Source organism: Anomaloglossus baeobatrachus, chromosome 4 (assembly GCF_048569485.1).
Source record: "Anomaloglossus baeobatrachus isolate aAnoBae1 chromosome 4, aAnoBae1.hap1, whole genome shotgun sequence".
NCBI lineage: Eukaryota > Metazoa > Chordata > Amphibia > Anura > Aromobatidae > Anomaloglossus > Anomaloglossus baeobatrachus.
This window is the reverse complement of record NC_134356.1, coordinates 315,322,208-315,341,227: the sequence shown is the minus strand read 5'-3', so window position 1 is coordinate 315,341,227 and position 19,020 is coordinate 315,322,208. Positions and strand designations below refer to the sequence as shown.

Genomic DNA, 19,020 nt, shown 5'->3' with positions numbered 1-19,020 from the left:
AATATAATAGTTCACTGTTTTTTCTGCTCTGTGTCATTGAGTGGAAACATTTTGTATTTCCAGAACTTATTACTAATGTGGAAAACCACTTTAATATTGGTACAATGAAATCTACTGGGCAGCCCTATGGTCAGGTAATACTGATATTAAAGAGAATGTATCAACAGGTTATTGCTTTATAATCTGACAGCACCGTAACATTGGACAAGAAAAGCTGATTCCAGGGATATATCACTTATTGGGCTGCTTGGTGTAGTTTTCATAGAATACCTGTTTTGTCTAATATGGATGTAGCATAGCTAAGTCTCCTACTCTGTGTATAACTCCCCAACCCTTGACTGTCAGCACCCTATGTATTGTCAGCAAGCTTCTTATCAGTGGTGAGGACAGGATTACATAGATTAGCCCCCCATTGGAAATGGGAGGGGAATTGATGCCACTGTCCTGCTGTCTGCCTGAAAGGCTTTTCAAACTCAAGACTAGAAGTTGGGTTTCCAAGTTGTGTCTTGTCTGTACCTGTAGGGGTGTGGGAGCAAAAGGCCTAATCCTTTCACTCATCCTCCTTTTGATTTTTAAAATTTAAATGCCAGGCCACATCCTGTGTGTTGCATACCCCCCTGCTTTGCAAAGACACTATGGAAAATGGGGAGGTGGGGGGCAATTTATGCCATTGTCCTGCTGTCTATCTGAAAGGATTTAAAATCTCAAAACTCCAAGATGGGTCTCCAAGTTGTGTCTACAACACACAGCCTAATAAGTGACACATCCCTGCCCTATATTATGGTACTTTCAGACTAATGAGCAAAAACCTGCTGACAAATTCCATTTATAGGGAGTCTGTCAGCACAAACTGACTGTTTAAACTAATGACATGACCTTAGTTCATCCTTTTTAAGGCCAAACAGTTCAGTCAGTGGCGGACACAGACAGACGATCACCACTGTGCAAGTACAATATAGGGGCATGTTGCAGTCCAATATCATAATACACACTTCTACCTGCCTTGGAGGTTGCAGTGGGCTTGCTAACCTCTTGGACTCCTGTGCGACTATACAGTCTTCACCAATGATATGTCCACTCCTGAGTTCAGTCCACCTAATAGTTTTGCATCTTTCATTTTGTCCGTAAAGCCAGAGCTGTCAATCAGTGAAGAGGAAGGTGGAAAAGATGGAAAAAAGTAGGTAGGATGGTGCAATGAAGAGCTTAGACTCCCCAAGAGTGCATCAAGCGCCTCTGCTTGGTTTGAACAGTCATTTTGTGCTGATAGACTCCCTTTAATGGACCTTTCCTGATAAAGCGCAATACCTTAGAGTCATGAATATCATGCTCTGTGATGGATACAGATCTTACTGTAGTCAAGATGACTAGATTAGAGTGATTAGATCTCTTTTCTTCTCCAGAAATTGAGCACTAAGTAGTGATGCATGCCTGAAATGTAGAAATGTTGTGCATTTATGAAGATTAATTTCTGTCTCCTTACTCAATATTCAGCTCGACCCGATATTCCACTGATCAAGAATATCACTGCTGCGGAAACATCAGCTACTGTCGTTTGGAATTTTGAGAACGTAGATACCAGGCTCTTTGTTAAATATGTAGAATTGAGTAAGAACCTCTTTAAATAAAAATGACCATAGATTAAAGTAAACCCCCTTAAAGTCCAATCCAAGTACATTGTAAGACAATGCCACTCAAGCGCTAAGTATAGATGATTGAATCTCATAAATTATGTTTGAAGATTACTTGCTGATATTTGAGAGGGCCCCTTAAAGATTATATGATCTTTATAGGAGTACATTTGTGTTGAGTGTTCCTCCGATGTTGGTCAAAGAATGTCCCTTTATGTTCACTATTCTACCCAAAAGCTTAAATTTTTCCATTGGGGAAGTTTTATTTTTTTTTTTATTAAAATCCACTTATAATGAATCCATGTATTTAAATCCCGTTGAATGTTGTCCATGGCTTCAAGTCCAACATCATAATGTCTAAAACTAAAGATTTCATTGCATGCCACTTTAGTGCAATTGATCAGAACCTACATATTCTTAAGTTATTCCTATGTTGTCTGAAATTCTCCTAGACAAAGAAGATTGGAAAGAGGAAACTATAAATGGTACTCGGAGCGCCTTTGTATTAAAGGGTTTATCTCCTGGAACATCTTATAAAGTCCAAGTTTATTCTGATGTTCATACAGATTTGTATTCAGAAGAAACTTTTCAGACAGGTCCAGGTGAGGCATTTGTGCAGAAACTCATGTGCCTCACATCTTTCAGGGACATCTTCATCTTTGTAAAGGGGAAAAGCAATTGGGTTTACAATTTTCCATCATAATTTTCAATGAGGGAACAGCTTATAAAGAGTTAAACGGCCTGTTTGTCCATGTTATATATATATTGACATCTGTACGAATGACATTCAGATTGGGAGCTCTTATTATTATTTAAGTGTTTTATCACCCCTACCAACATCTGTTGATTGGATACTTTACAAATGCAATTTCTGGATATATTTCTGATAATACTCCTAGAATTATTAGGAAGTACAAGGTATTGGACAGGCTGCAGTGTGGTACTTTGGAGTAGATGATGTGTTATATACTATGTGGACAATGCTATTGGGACGCATACTGTATGTTCAATGGATCTTTCTAAAGAGTTCACTGAATTCAATCACAGTACTGAAATAGGATACCACCATTGCATCAAGTCAGTTCATGAAATGTTCTCCCTCCTAAATATTCCACAATCAATTGTGAGTGATATTATTGAAAAGTGGAAGCATTTAAATACCACTGGAACTCATCCATGAAGTAACAGACCACGTAAAGTTAGAGAGTGGGGTCATTGAATATGAAGGCACATAAAAGTCAGCAATGCTTTGCCGACTCAACAGCTGTAGAGTTCCAAACCTCCTTTGACAATACCATCAGCACAAAAAAGTACTTCTTGGATTTTTCCATTACTTAGCAGCTGCGTGCAAGCCTTATAGTGCCGAGCATCGGATGGAGTGGTGTAAAGTACACTGCCACTTGAGCAGTCTGATAGACGAATGTGGAGATGGCAAATATCTGCCTGACTGCTTTGGTGTAGGAAACCTAATGTTGTGGGTTTACTGTATTTTTAGGATTATAAGACGCACTTTTCCTCCAAAAGATTTGGGAGGAAAGGGAGGGGTGCATATTAAAATACAAATATAGCTTACCAAGGGGTAGCAGGAGGCAGGGGCAATGGTGCGGCGGCTGTGCATGATCTGCGGTGGCTGTGCATGGTCTGCGGTGGCTGTGCATGGTCTGCGGTGACTGTGCATGGTCTGCGGTGGCTGTGCACGGTCTGCGGTGGCTGTGCACGGTTTGCGGCGGCTGTGCTCGGTCTGCGGTAGCTGTGCACGGCACGGGTGGTGGTTGGGCCTACAGGTGGTGGGGGCTTCAAATAATGGCACCCGGAGCCAGCGTGTGTGCAGATGGAGCTCTCAGCTCAAGATCTCATCTGTGTACGCGCCACCTCTTGCCCATTGATCTCCCAGCAGTAAACTTAACGAAAATGGTACCCGGAGTGGCGCGTGCGCAGATGAGATCTCTGCTTGCCGCTGCCACAGCAGCCCAGCTGCCCCAGCACAGCTGCACCTGCAATGCTGCCCCAGCACAGCCACCCCAGCACCAGCCCAGCAGCACCAGCACATCTGCCCCAGCACAGCCGCCAACAGTTTCTGGGACAGTATCTGGGACGCCCGCCTGTTGCACCGCCCGCAGCATCGCTCTGCTCCACCACCGCTCCTGCCTTCTGTGAACCCACTCCACCACTTTCAACCTTTTTTTCTCTAAATTTGGGTTTCGTTTTATAATCTGGTGTGTCTTATAAACCAAAAAATATGGTATCTACAAAGGGTTGCAGTAGGCCCCTTAGTCCTAGTGAAGGGATATCTTAATGCTTCAGCAACGAATGTGCAAAACATTTTGAACAATTGTATGCTTCCTGCTTTGTGTGAACAGTTTTAAGAAGGCTCTTTTCTGTTCCAGCATGACTGTACCCTAGTGTCCAACATCAGTGCTTATCTGATTGCTCTTGGATAAATTAGGAAAAATTCCCACAGACACACGCTTAAACTTTGTATTATGCATTCACAAAAGAGTGGAAGCTGTTTTAGTTGCAAAGAGGGCATCAATGCCACATTAACACCTATAAAATTGGAATAGAAACTCATAAATGCTTCTGCACATGTGCAGGTGTCCTAATACTTTTGTCCATATAGTGTATGTTTCCTAATGGGTGTCGTATTAATCATCTAACATACACTTCACACATAGAGCAATGCAAAAGAATCCAATCCAGCACATCACGAAAACTGTATACTTTATTTCAAATAAAAACAATCCCTGACAAGGATAAAGTGTCAAAATCCAAGAGAGGAACTACAAGTCCCTTATACAAAAGAAATGGTTGACGTGTTTCAGGTTATGTATGAGAGGCATCACGCTTCGAAATGCGTCAACCATTTTCTCCTAAAAGACTTGTAATTCCTCTTTTGGATTTTGACACCTCATACTTGTCTTTGATTTTATAGATTTGAAATAAAAATATAGTTTTCCTGATGTGCGATAAACTATTAACACAATTCAATAGGTAGTATTATATTGCTTACTTTTAATAGTACCATTATTTTCTCAGTGCTTTACAAACCTCATGGTCATTGTCCCCATTGGGGCTCATATCTAAATTCCCTACCAGTACGTCATTGGACTGTGAGAGGAAACCTAAATACCCAGAGGAAACCCACACAAACACGGGGAGAACATACAAACTCCTTGAAGATTTTGTCCTTGGTGGGATTTGACCCCCCATCACTGCAAAGCAACAGTGCTAACCATTGAGCCTGCTGGTCTGCTGGGATCAACACCCAGTGAGGGCATCACATAAGCAGTTCAGTTTTTACGTGCAATTGGATGACAAATATGCTTAGGTAATTTACTTCCTTGACAAAGCTCCTCTGTTCTAAAGGAGGAGCTTTGAAAGCAGTGGATTAGTTTTAGGGTGTGCAGAGGTTGTAGCCACCTCTAAAATTGAGCTAAATGTCAAGAGTGCTGTTAAAGAGGTTGTACCCTTTTTTATATTGCTGGTCTATCCTTAGGGGTACTTTGCACACTACGATATCGCAGGTGCGATGTCGGTGGGGTCAAATCGAAAGTGGCGCACATCCGGCGTTGCTGTTGATATCATAATGTGTAAATCCTTTATGATACGATTAACGAGCGCAAAAGCGTCGTAATCGTATCATCGGTGTAGTGTCCGACATTTCCATAATGTAGCTGCAGCGACGATGTTGTTCTTCGTTCCTGCGGCAGCACACTTCGCTGTGTATGAAGCCGCAGGAGCGAGGAACATCTACCTGCGTCACCACGACGGAGGTAGCCGGGATGTTTCCCTCCGCTTCTATTGGCCGCCTGCCATGTGACGTCGCTGTGACGCCGCATGACCCGCCCCCTTAGTAAGGAGGCGGTTCGCCGGCCAGAGCGATGTTGCAGGGCAGATGAGTGCATGTGAAGCTGCCGTAGCGATAATGTTCGCTACGGCAGCTATCACCATGATATCGCTGCTGCGACGGGGGCGGGGACTATCACACTCGGCATCGCAAGCATCGGCTTGCGATGTCGTAGTGTGCAAAGTACCCCTTAGGATAGGTCACCAATGTCTGATCAGCCAGGGTCAGACACCCGGTACCCTGCCGATCATCTGTTGTCTGTGCAGGTGGCAGCCGGCAGCTGTTCTGGAGCTGCCGCGTCAACTAATAGTAGCCGCGGCCGGGTACTACACATCCGCCTCCTCTTCAAATCAATAGGGACAGACGTGCAGTACGCGGATGCGGCTGCTATCCAAAGACGAAGAAGCTCCGGAACTGAGCATTTTTGGCTGCCTGTTGCCTCTGCCAGCACCAAAAACAGCTGATTGGTGGGGTTGTGGGGTGTTGAACCGGGCCGATCATACATTTTTCACCTATCCTAAGAATATGCCTTAAGTGTTAAAATAGTGGATACTCTCTTTAATAAGCAGTTCTATATTGTAATAATTTGATCATTTAGGTGAGAATATACTCATTGAAGACAGAATTACTTCTTTATAAAAAAAAAAAATGAAATTTAAGAAGTATTGATGATACTCAGAATGCTGTATGTGGACTAAATGGTTAGAATTCGTCCACATTTTGCACTGGAGCCCAAAACTGTGAAAAACAGAAACCGTGACGTAAAAAAGAACAGGTGGTTAAAGAGGGCTTTTCCAAGTTAGAGGCATCTTTTTAATAATTTCTCAAAGGCAAAGGTCAAAAGAGCATGCAAATCAGTGACAAAAATGTCTGTCTTCTCATTGTCACTGTGTGAATAAGTGGACTGCTATTTCTGCTCCTCATCATGTCGAAATAATTCTACAGACATTAGGGTTTTAATGAACTCATTGTCCTCAAAGGCTTATTTTCCATACTAGTATACAATTACCATAAGTAGTAAATATTTTTTAGTTGTAATGCAAAGACTCCGTTTGTGTAGACGTTAATGTAGGACATACACATTGTCATTAGCATATTCATACTATAATACGTGAGGGTCACTATTGACTAGAGGGGATACATTGACCTCTACAGTAGACATTTTCTTTAACTTGTCCTTATACAAGCAGACTCCTGATAATAATTATGCATCATAATCCTCTTGTAAACTGTATAGGTCTTAATGGATATCACAAGGATGTCAATGGATTGTGCATTGGTGTTTTAGTCTTTCGTCGTATTTATTACATGTCGTGTGTTTTCATGTTCTTCTGTACAGTAAAAAAACAATAAGCGGCTATTTGTAAAATTGTTGGGAAAGGCATTTATAAATGTCTGATGTTTCATTTTAAAGGGAGAAAATTACCATTTCTTTGTTATCTGATTCTTTCTTCTCTCTCTATTTAGTTATTCTGGATAAAGTCTTACCTTCATTTCCTGTTATTCATTAATTATCTGTACTTCTAATTTTTTTTTTTTTAGCTATGGCCAGTCGGCAAGTTGACATAGCTACCCAAGGATGGTTTATTGGTCTGATGTGTGCTGTAGCCCTCCTTATTTTAGTTCTGCTGATAGTTTGCTTTATCCGTAGAAATAAGGGTGGAAAATATCCAGGTAAGACAAGAAAATATTTTTTTTTAAAAATTAGATATTTTATTACATGTATTATTCTAACATTATCGATGTGAACATTGATCTGGAAAGTTACTGCAACACTTATGTAGATACTCTCTAATCTAATAGCATGGAATATACTGAAACTGAGGCAAGGGTTGGGTAAATACTCTGTATTAACAAATAAACATACAGTGTAAATAACAGAGAATAAAGCTGGGTTTACACGCTGCAACATCGCAAAGGACATCGCTGTAACGTCACCGGTTTGGTGACGCAATAGCGATCTCCATAAGTCGCTGCTAAGTCTCTGGTGAGCGTTCAACCCGGCAAACCTGGCCAACAACTTACCAACGATCCGGACCTGGACGTTGATAAGCAGCCTTTTGAAAGGGAAGTTGCTAACAAAGTCGCTGAAAAGGATTCACACACTGAAACTTCATGCTGCACAGCGGGAAACAAAGGACCTAGGAATGGTCCTGAACGACTTGTAGTGATCAGCAACTTCCAGCAACTTCACAGCAGGGGCCAGGTTGCTGATAGGATTCACACACTGCAACATCGCAAACAACATCGCTATTGCGTCACAAAACCGGTGACGTTACAGCGATGTCGTTTGCGATGTTGCAGTGTGTAAACCCAGCTTTACAGTGGGAAACTACAAATTAAATGCAAGTGCAAACCGCACTAATATGTGAATGTCCAGAAATAATAAACGAGAGTGCGACTACCACTAATACGTGATTGTCCAGAATTAATATGCAGGAGTGCCACCAACACTAATATGTGAATGTCCAAAAATTATATGTGACCAGCACTAATATGTGAATGTCCAGAAATGATATGCAGGAGTGCGACGAGTACTAATACGAGAATGTCCAAAAACAATATGCAAGAGTGCAACCAGCAAACAAATGGCCACCGGTGTACTTTTTCTTGGGCTGACAAAGTCCCGCTCAAGTCCAGCACACAGCCCTTACAGATTGAGTCCTGGATAAAGTACACTGATTACTGAACAGAGAAACAAAGTTCTTACAGCTCAAGGAAGTCCAGCAATATTAGCTCTTTTCCTAAATGTCTTGAAGAGAGGGAACCACGGCCAGGATCAGGATAATGCACCACAGACTGCAGGCAGCTGAGCAGTAGTGAAGCAGAGCACAGAACTAACATGCAGCAGCAGGAAGTCAAGAAACGAGCCAGGAGTGATTCAGGAGCCAGCAGCACAAAATACTGGACCGGGATGTATAGGCAGGTTAGACTGTAAGTTCAAGGGCAAGACAAGGCAACAGACTCCAAGTTGGACAAGGGCAAGAAAACACAACAAGCTCCATGGAAACCCAGTATCTTACAGTTACACAATGGTATGACAAGGCTGAATACTCTGAACACAGGCAGAGAAAGAGAAGTACGGTAAGGTAAAAACGTAAAGGGAAGTGAATTAACAGGACAATCATTCATGCAAAAAATGTTCACAAACATTACCCAGTTTAAACATGGCCAGAATCTAAACAGGGTTGTGGTGACAATGTAAAGTAAAATGAACACTAGGAGGGAGAGGAATGATTACAATATTATATATATATATATATATATATATATATATATATATATATATATATATATATATATACTGTATATAAAACTGCAAGCGCAGATCAAATTCCTATATTGTACTCATTCCAGGCGGCAGTGTATGTGCCTGTGTAACATGGCCCTAAAAATACTCATCTAATTATTGATATAGTGGTGATAGTAGGAAATTTGCAAAGAATTTTTCTATTCCAACTTCATGAAAAAGAGACGAAAATGCTTTGTGATTTTGCTGTCTATTATAATTTTTTAACATATAAAAATTTAATTTTAATGTGATTAGAAATATATATAGCATGTCATACACCATTCTCATTCGTTTACATATAATATTAATAATTATTCAGATTAAAAATTAGGAAAACATTTCTTACAGTGCAGTCAGAGAGTGGAACAGGATGCCACTGGAGGTGGTGAGCTCTCCATCAATGGAAATCTTCAAGTGGAAACTGGATAAAAATATAGCTGGGATGATTTAAGATAACCTGCACTGGCAGGGAGTTGGATCCAATGGCCCTTAAGGTCCCTTCAAACTCTACCATTCTATGATTGTAATATAGCCTGTTTTACTAGTATAAGCATTGCATGATTGTGAGAAAGTTGTTTTTTTACTAACTATGAAATTGCCCTTTAAACTGTAATTCATATAGACAGAGGCAAATCTAGGTTTTCCTGAACCCAGTGCAAAAATTCAGTTTGGCGCTTCTTCCTGTATACAATTAAAAGAGAACCAACCACCAGGATTTTGCTATATGAAGTAAAGGCAGTGCCATACTGGCACTAAGATGCTGAATCCAGGCATACCTGTTATAGAAAGATCTGATTGTTGGTTGATTAAATCTTTAATCAAAGTTTCAGAAAAGCACTGCTCTTTGATTGACTCGTGCAACATGGCCAGGTCTTTGTGGGTCAGGTCTCGATGTTATATTCCTCCTCCAGTGTCCTCCAGGCTTGCCCCTTGTTCTTTATTTGAATATTGCACTGTACCGCCATTGCTGTTGTTGGCAGCTTGTGCGCATTACCACAGTACTCAGGTCTTCATTAAAATGGCACTAGAGTCCGCGCATGCGCGTACCATGATCTCCGACTCCATTTTATTGAACACATTATGAGATTACTATGACAAGCATCGGCGCATGCGCAGATGTAAAAAAAATCTGTGCATGCGCCAATGCTTCTCATAGTCTTCACCGCAGTGTGTTCAATAAAATGGCGCTAGAGATCACGATACGCACATGCGTGCACTCCGGTGCCATGTAAATGAAGACGTGAGTACTGTGTCAATGCACACGCTCCGTCCGTCAACAACAGCAATTGTGGTGTGGCATGATATAGAAATAAAAACCAGGGGGCAGGTCAGGAGGACGCCGGAGGAGGAATCTAATGCTGAGAACCGACCCACAAAGACCCGCCAATGTTACAACAGTCAATCAAAGTGCAGTGCTTTTCTGCAACTTTGATGAAAGTTAATTAAGGTAGAGACATGCTTGGCCAGTCCAGCACCTTCTCAGTTTCTTTAGCAAGGCAGTGGTGGTCTTGAAGGTGTGTTTGGGGTTGGTATTATGTTGTAATACTGCCCTGCGGCCCAGTTTCCGAAGGTAGGGGATCATGCTCTGCTTCAGTATGTGACAGTACATGTTGGCTTTCTCTCAATGAACTGTAGCTCCCCACAGCCAGCAGCAGTCATGGCACTTCCACTACCATGCTTGACTATAGGCAAGAAACAAAATAAAGTATTTTCAGCTTACTAGGATGAAAAGTCCCATGGTGAATGAGTGGTGCACGGATCCTCCAGAGCAGCCCGTTTTGGAATCCAAGAATTGTCGGTGAAAGAAGGTAAGGCGAAGGGGTAATGAATCCAGCACCAGCAAAAATGAGATGGTTTACATAAAAATCAAAAATTTATTATAACATGGAAGTTAAAATAGAAAAACCGCAAATAGGAAAGGAAAAGGCATCATTTACAGTACAGAACAAAAGTTTGGACACACCTTCTCATCTCTAGAACAACTGTTAAGAGGAGACTTTGTGCAGCAGGCCTTCATGGTAAAATAGCTGCTAGAAAACCACTGCTAAGGACAGGCAACAAGCAGAAGAGACTTGTTTGGGCTAAAGAACACAAGGAATGGACATTAGACCAGTGGAAATCTGTGCTTTGGTCTGATGAGTCCAAATTTGAGATCTTTGAATCCAACCACCATGTCTTTGTAGAAAAGGTGAACGGATGGACTCTACATGGCTGGTTCCCACCATGAAGCATGGATGAGGAGGTGTGATGGTGTGGGGGTGCTTTGCTGGTGACACTGTTGGGGATTTATTCAAAATTGAAGGCATACAGAACCATCATGCCTACCACAGCATCTTGCAGCTGCATGCTATTCCATCCGGTTTGCGTTTAGTTGGACCATCATTTATTTTTCAACAGGACAATGACCCCAAACACACCTCCAGGCTGTGTAAGGGCTATTTGACTAAGAAGGAGAGTGATGGGGTGCTACGCCAGATGACCTGGTCTCCACAGTCACCAGACCTGAACCCAATCAAGATAGTTTGGGGTGAGCTGGACCGCAGAGTGAAGGCAAATGGGCCAACAAGTGCTAAGCATCTCTGGGAACTCCTTCAAGACTGTTGGAAAACCATTTCCGGTGGCTACCTCTTGAAGCTCATCAAGAGAATGCCAAAAGTGTGCAAAGCAGTAATCAAAGCAAAAGGTGGCTACTTTGAAGAACTTAGAATATAAGACATATTTTCAGTTGTTTCACACTTTTTTAAGTATTTCATTCCACATGTTTTAATTCATAGTTTTGATGCTGTAACGGGGTATGCGCCAGAGCAGTAAGGGACGCCAGGCCAAGGAACAATCCAAAGGGCTTTATTGGAACCACAAAGATAAAGCACCAAACATAAATATAGATCCTTAAAGTCTGCAAGGAGTCCACAACAAAACAAAAGATCCAGGGGCGTCTCCCGGTATGCCAATGCCATGGAAAATATGGCAATGGTCCTTATATGAGTTCCTTGAGTCCAACAGGGTGAACAACAAAACACAATCCCACGTGGCCACTGATCTCCAGTCTGTAATAGTCCATACACAGGCCCTAGGATCCAGCCTCAGCTATAGATCCTAGTCCTTCTCCAGCCGAGATCCAACTAACTGAACTAACATGGGTCTCATTGTTCTTCTCTCCTGGCATCATCCCCTAAGGTGGGCAGAAGAGTCCAACTCCGCCTGGATGCTTGATACATGAAAGGACTTTAGAAGTCCTGGCTCTTTCTTGTTTACCAAGTTGTGGATTGGAGAAGTCCTATGCTGAGAAGAACAAACAATCCCCCACCAGTAATACATACAGGACAGTCAAGGAGAGACAGACTATTACACCATGAGCAAAGGCGGGGGAGGGACACACTGTTACAGATGCCTTCAATGTGAATCTACAATTTTCAGAGTCCTGAAAATAAAGAAAACTCTTTGAATGAGAAGGTGTGTCCAAACTTTTGGTCTGTACTGTGCATCCTTACGTGTTTCGGTCATAGGTGATTTAGGACATGTTTTTAACTCCCTGTCTGAAATACGTAAGGATGTAAATGATGTCTTTACTTGACAATTTGCGTTTTTTCTATTTTAACTTCCATGTTCTAATACATTTTTGATTGTTATGTAAACCATCTCATTTTTGCTGGTGCTGGATTCATCCCCCCTTCCCCTTACCTCCTTTCACTGACAATTATAGACAAGAAACACTTGTCTTTGTACTCCTCACCTGGTTACCGCCACACACGCTTGACACCATCTGAACCAATTTGATGCAGTGTGCGGCATATTGTCTGAGCACTGCAGGCTGACCCCTCCAATACTTTAACCTTTGCAGCAATTCTGGAAGCTCTCATATTTCTGTTTTCAAAAGACAACCTCTGGATATGATGCTAAGCATAATCACTGAACTGCTTTGGTCAACCATGGCAAGGCCTGTTTTGAGTGGAACCTGTCTTCTTAAATCACTGTATGGTCTTAGCTGATATGCTGCAACTCAGTTTCGGGGTGTTGACAATCTTCTTATATCCTAGGCTATCTTTATGTAGAGCAACAGTTCTCTTTTTCAGAGTGTCAGAGAATTCTTTGACATGAGGTGCGATGTTGAACTTTGAAGTGAACAGTATGAGCAATTTTGTGAGGGATAACGACAAATTTAACACACATGCTCCCCATTCGCACCTGAGATCTTGGTACACTAAGTAGTCACATGATTTTGGGAGGAAAAGTTGACAATTGGGCACAATTTGTCCATTTTCACTTAGAAGTGTACTAATTTTTGTTGCTAGTGGTTAACCCCTTCACGACCTTGGATGTGTATATAAGTCATTGGTCGCCTCCCTCTGGATATGATGCTGAGCACATATACTGAACTGCTTTGGTCGACCATGGCAAGGTGTGTTCTGAGTGCAACCTGTCTTTAAAGCACTAAAAAACAAAAAAATATAATTAATTTTTTTTAGATGTTTTGCATATCAAATTGGCCATTTTCATACCTGCCCAATAACCACATCACGGCAATATCATTATACTGAGTGCTATTCTATTTTACTACTTCTCTCTGGGTTTTAAAACCTACATATATGGGCAGAGAGAGACCGGCTATTAAAAGATAAAAACACCTGTGGCTATTGGGGGAGGGGAACCTGGAAGCATGGTCAGTCAAATTACTGTTTATAATGTACATGGATTATGACTATTTGACTGATCATGTGTCCAGGCCCCCCTCCCCCATTAGCCACAGGCGTTTTTATCCTTTAATAACACAACAGGTCTCATCACACATATCCTCCCCCCTACCCATACTGTCTATTCACACATTGTACTCTCCCCCTGCCCCTTCTGCCTATTGTCATACTTACCTTATAGTCTTCCTCTCCTACTGTGAATCACAGGAATGATGTCATCAGCGTGATCAGTTGACCTAATCATGCTGCTGATGTCATCCTGACCCGGAAGTTCTTCAGTTGTACTTGTGCTTTAAAGATGCAGGTACAATTGAATGCTGGGAGCTAGCATTTTTTCACTTTCTTTTTACACTTGACAGCTAGCTCTGAGAACAGCTGAATTCAATTCTTAGTGGCGGCAAAATGTAGCTGCCTGGGGACTCGGATCGCCATATCAAGTGGCCTGATGATGCACCTCTGCTGTTTGCACTTGTGGCACATGCCCCACCTCCAATCCTTCCCAGTTGGCCTCTGATATAGATATAGATTATATAAATTATATTCTTTTTACCTATGTATTATTCTCCATGATGAAAGCAAGTTATCCTGAAATTTCTTTACTGTCCGCGATACAAATAAAATGGAAGAGCAGTCAGAGGAACAAAGTAATTCATGTCAAACCATTTTGTTTCTTGATACATGTTTCCATGTAATAGGCAGTATGCTGCATATGCATTTATTCATTTATCTTATGGTCGATTCTCTTTTTATTATAAATAGTTAAAGAAAAGGAAGATGCCCATGCAGACCCTGAAATACAGCCTATGAAAGAGGATGATGGGACATTTGGTGAATACAGGTAAGGAATTTATCAGGGTACACATGTATGCTTTAATATTCAGCCTCTAAAATAATATACGCAAAAACAAAATTTGTTGATGAAAGACGGACCTTAAAGAAGTTTTGCACTGCTATGATATTGATGACTTATCTTTAGGATATACAAATGAGAAGGTAGAGAAATGTAATCAGTTGTATTTTCCCAATGATCGGAGGACTCCAGGGCAGTCTCTTCCAGTGATCTCAAAGTGAAGTAAAAAATTATTGTAGTATTCCGGCACCAGTGGAAAAAACTAAAAATGATTTAATTTTATTTCCATTTTCATAAAAAAATGTTGATATAAAAGTTAGAAATACATGTGATCGCCTGGAGTTTTTTGAACGCTCAAGAGTTCTTAGACATGTTCGTGACAGTTCAAAACTCTTTAGGTTGTCATATTTATTTCTAACTCTTTTATAGCTACATTATTTGATACCATATTATTTCACAATTTTTTCCAACTGTAGGATACATCAATGTCCCATAGTGTAGTTCCAACACGTTGCATCCCCACTGATCAGCTGTTACCTGCTCCAGTAGCAGCTGGATGTAAACAGTTTACAGAAATATCATATCTCCTTACAATGTTTAATGGCTGCTCCCTGATCCTAGTCAGCTTTAGTACTAAAGATTAGCCACTATACAATATATGTAGCTGCTTTTATGTCCAGCCACTGCCAGAGTTGGTAACAGTTGATTAGTGGGATGCCATTTCTTAGACCCATACTGATGTAATATTTATGACCTATCCATAGCATAGGTAGAAATAGGCGGACCCATGGAAGTTTGGTTTGGCAGGTTGAGCTGGAATTTAGATAAAGTTCGGTTTGGGACCTGGACTTGACCTGAACCCCAATGGAAGTCTCTAATTGGGTAGTTCGGGTCGCCACCCACATGCAGTCAGCCATAAACAGATCACATCTGGGGGCAGATGGGCGGGGGGGTGTCCATTTTTTTTTGTTTGGTGCACACTACATCTTATCACTCTGTTGTTAACCCCAGTGCGAGCTGTTCAAACACTAAAAGCACCTCATACCAAGTGTACCTGAGCACAGCGATGCTTACGCAAATGTTTTTCATATGTAAAACACCTAAACTCCAATCCCGAACTATATTTTTTTTTGTAAAGTCTGTATTTGCTATGGACACCGAACCTCTGGTTCGCTCATCTCTAGTCATCGGTATCATACTGGAAAACCCCTTTAATAATACATTAAACCACCTGAGGCTGGACATCTGATTTCTAAAAAAAAAACTTGATTAATAGAAATATTTCCAAAAATATGACTATTCAAACCTAAATATAGTAGTATGTGCAGTGATAATGGAGTATCACATTTGTAGTATTCAAGTGAAAAATAAAGCTCACATACTAGTAAAAGCGATTCTTAGCATAGATAAATGCAATTTCATTTCCTTAGGTGATTGTTTTTTTTTAATTGTTTATGGGATATTTAGGTTACTTGGAAGGTAATAGTGGACATTAGCAAACTTACAATACTGTTGTTTATAAAAATACTATTTTCCATGCAGTAAACGGTTACATGTGTGTTCTTATAAGTAAAATCATACAGCATCTAGGCATTACATGGGCACGGAAGATCATAAGAAGAGTATGAAAACATAGCCTTTTCTTTGTGTCCCTCTATGAGTTTGTAAACAGAAACAGTTTCTGAATTTTGGGCTATACTTTGTTGGACTTCCTACAGGTGTCACACCAATACTATACCTCATACAAACCTTTCCACAGTGGGTTACAGCACATATGTGCTATCTGTAAAATGTTATTATATAAGCCTGATTGTTGGAAATTGTAATAATTTAATCATGATCTGAATAAGTGCTACATTGCTAAAATCATTTTCTTCTTTACCAGTGATGCAGAGGACCACAAACCTCTTAAGAAAGGAAGCCGTACCCCGTCAGACAGAACTGTGAAAAAAGAAGACAGCGATGACAGTTTAGTGGATTACGGAGAAGGGGTAAATGGACAGTTTAATGAAGATGGCTCCTTCATTGGACAATATAGCGGCAAAAAAGAAAAAGAACCTGTAGAAGGCAATGAAAGTTCAGAGGCCCCATCTCCTGTCAATGCCATGAATTCCTTTGTGTAGTCATCTTCAAGTGGTCATATTCTCTTTTGCAAGCTGCCATGTTCCATTCGATGCACTCAGCTTTCATTCAGTGGTCCACGGGACGTTGAGATATCCATACGTTGAACAGTACTTTCTAAATGCAAGCTCTTGTAAGTGGTCCTGGATGTCGGTGTAATGGTTCAACATATTCATCTTTTTTTTGTTCAGGGTGTATTGTTCTTCTACAGTGTTCAGAATCATGCACAGAATCTACAATGTAGCAAAATGAAGTAAGCTGAAAGTCCTTCTTCTTTGATGAACCCATAATGCATGAAATGGTCCACCTGTCACTTACCGGCCAGTGTATGTAAGCCATGGTATGGTCCTTTGTTATACAGTCCTTGGTCAGACACCTGGGTATAGAGTCCGTTTCTTTTGTCAGTATTATAGTAGTTTGACAATGTGTAGAACTTCAATGTCTACGTGGACATTGCTGGTGAAGTTGGTGAATTCTTGTATAATCAACCATGTCTTTACAAAAGACGAGAATATAAATATATCTATATGGCGGCTTAATGATTTAAGTATGACACTTGCATTTGCTGATACTTATTCAGACCCAAATATATGCTCTCTGCACCCATCATTTTATAGCCCTTTTCAACTTATAAAGTATTATACGTACAGTGTTGTATTTCGTACCGGCTATATCGATTCCATTGAGTGATTAGCTTTGCAATGCATTCTGGGATTTGTATTTTTCACGGTCACTGAGGGGACATCGGAAGACCGCCTGGCTTCCCAGACCCCCCTGCATATTGTTCAGTGCCTTTATTTGATATGCATTCCATGATGCACTGCTCTGCTGGGTATGTTAGCGCAGACTGATGAACTACAGTATCGTTTCTTTTGCCAAAAATGTAAATTGTGTAAATGATAAAGACGTTATAAAAGCATTATTGGAAAAGAGCAAAAAAAAAAAAAACCCTGTAAAATGAAATTGTCTATATGCTGCTGCTGGTCCATTGTTTACTGACATAGCTATGAACAACAAAGTGTACGTAGCCCGAACCTTGACCCTATGAGATATGAAAGCACAGCATGCACTGGGATCCATATATTGCTTCTAAACGAGCCCATCTGCTTCTCACAAAGTGTCTCAGCGAATATCGGCACCTAGGACTTGTACGCAAATATCTACTTGGTATCCTATTAGAGCTAAAGAACAAAATCCTGCAAAAGAGAACAGTCCTCTTAATGACGCGTTGGGTCGTTACCCTTGATGAAACATTTATCGTGACTACGTAAACTATTCCAATACTGTGGTTTAGCTTCATATGAAATTATATAACAGCCTATGGTTGAAGCAATGCTCAGTTTCATTTGCCAATATATTGCATTTTCATAACTTGCATCAAGTTTAATTTTAAGTGAGCTTTTATATGTAGATATTTTGTTCAATTTGTAAATATACAGAAAGATTAGATGCTTCTATTGCTTGTAGATGTGACAGAGAAATAAAGCAAAGATTATGTTGTACTGTTTAAGAAGAAATCTAGCCAATGGAGTGCATGGGATTTTCAAGGCATCTAGTTAAATGCATATATTTTGCTGTGATATGACATAGTGAACTATTGTGTTTACCGCAGTCTTCTGTAACTTGTGCCAGTATGTTATTCACCATTCCTCCTCTGACACTATAGGAATAAAGCACAAGTATGGCAGCTGTGTATACACTCCTGACCCTTCCTCAACTTACACTCAGCCCTTTAACCCCTAGGATTTAGCAACAAATTTTAGTGTCTTAACGGGACCTGAAGGAACACAAAGAAATGATACAATTCATATTTCAAAGCACAACTGGGCAGTATCCGGTGATGAAGAGACTTCAATAGGTTACCGGTGGCTGTGACGGTCTTTTATCAAGGGGAAATCACTGTGACATAATTCTGTGTTGTGTCAATTTATATAGCAAAAGATGTGTCTGCTTGTCAAGGTAACCTGTCTGCGTCCTTAAAAGTAGCATATTCTTCATGTTGTGACTGCCATGCTTTAGAATTGACACAAGAGAGCATGAGAATTGTGCCTTAGTCCTTGATCAATGACCTCCGGACAAGTAACACATGCTAACACAAGCTGTGCATGTTGTGGTTCACCTGCAGACTCTCTTGTGTAAAAACAACATTTTGTATATTAATAAATGTATTCAACTTTCAGCCGCTTTGTGAATGTGTCATTTTACATTTCTTCTAGTAAGATAAGAATTACATTGTAAAACGCAAAGAATGGGATATTTGGATATCTGCCACATTCACTTCTTGCCATCAGTCAAATCTCTGCAATTTACAGCTGTGTGATTGCAAATTGCACCTATTGTCTGACAATAATATATGACATCATGGATACATGGAGCTAAACTAACTTGGGTTAGAGATTCCGATTATCTAACGAATATGCCATAAATGACTGATAGGTACTTCAAGGACCATGCTAATTATGATTAATCTCTTTTTATTGAATTTTTTTACAACAAGTGAAACAAAATTATGAAAGGAGGGAAAAGAAGAAGGAAGAGCAAGGAGAAAGGGGGGTAGGGGTGGGGAAAGACATCAGAATTATAAACTCTCA

At 40.6% G+C, this 19,020-nt stretch overlaps 1 protein-coding gene across 11 annotated transcripts in view; it reads left to right on the top strand.

Annotated features, from left to right (window-relative positions):
- NRCAM (neuronal cell adhesion molecule) overlaps positions 1–18,608 on the top strand; it is a 181,895-nt gene extending 163,287 nt beyond the window's left edge. For 8 of the 11 annotated variants that reach the window (XM_075344998.1, XM_075345001.1, XM_075344997.1 and 5 more), the window contains 5 exons: positions 1,492–1,605; positions 2,081–2,230; positions 7,018–7,149; positions 14,218–14,296; positions 16,194–18,608. In XM_075344998.1, coding sequence (XP_075201113.1) covers positions 1,492–1,605; positions 2,081–2,230; positions 7,018–7,149; positions 14,218–14,296; positions 16,194–16,431 — 713 coding nt within the window. In that variant the 3' untranslated portion in view covers positions 16,432–18,608. The remainder of the gene's footprint in view (positions 1–1,491; positions 1,606–2,080; positions 2,231–7,017; positions 7,150–14,217; positions 14,297–16,193) is intronic. The other 3 variants (XM_075345002.1, XM_075345000.1, XM_075344999.1) reach the window with 1 other exon arrangement.
- Positions 18,609–19,020: the final 412 nt, after the last annotated feature.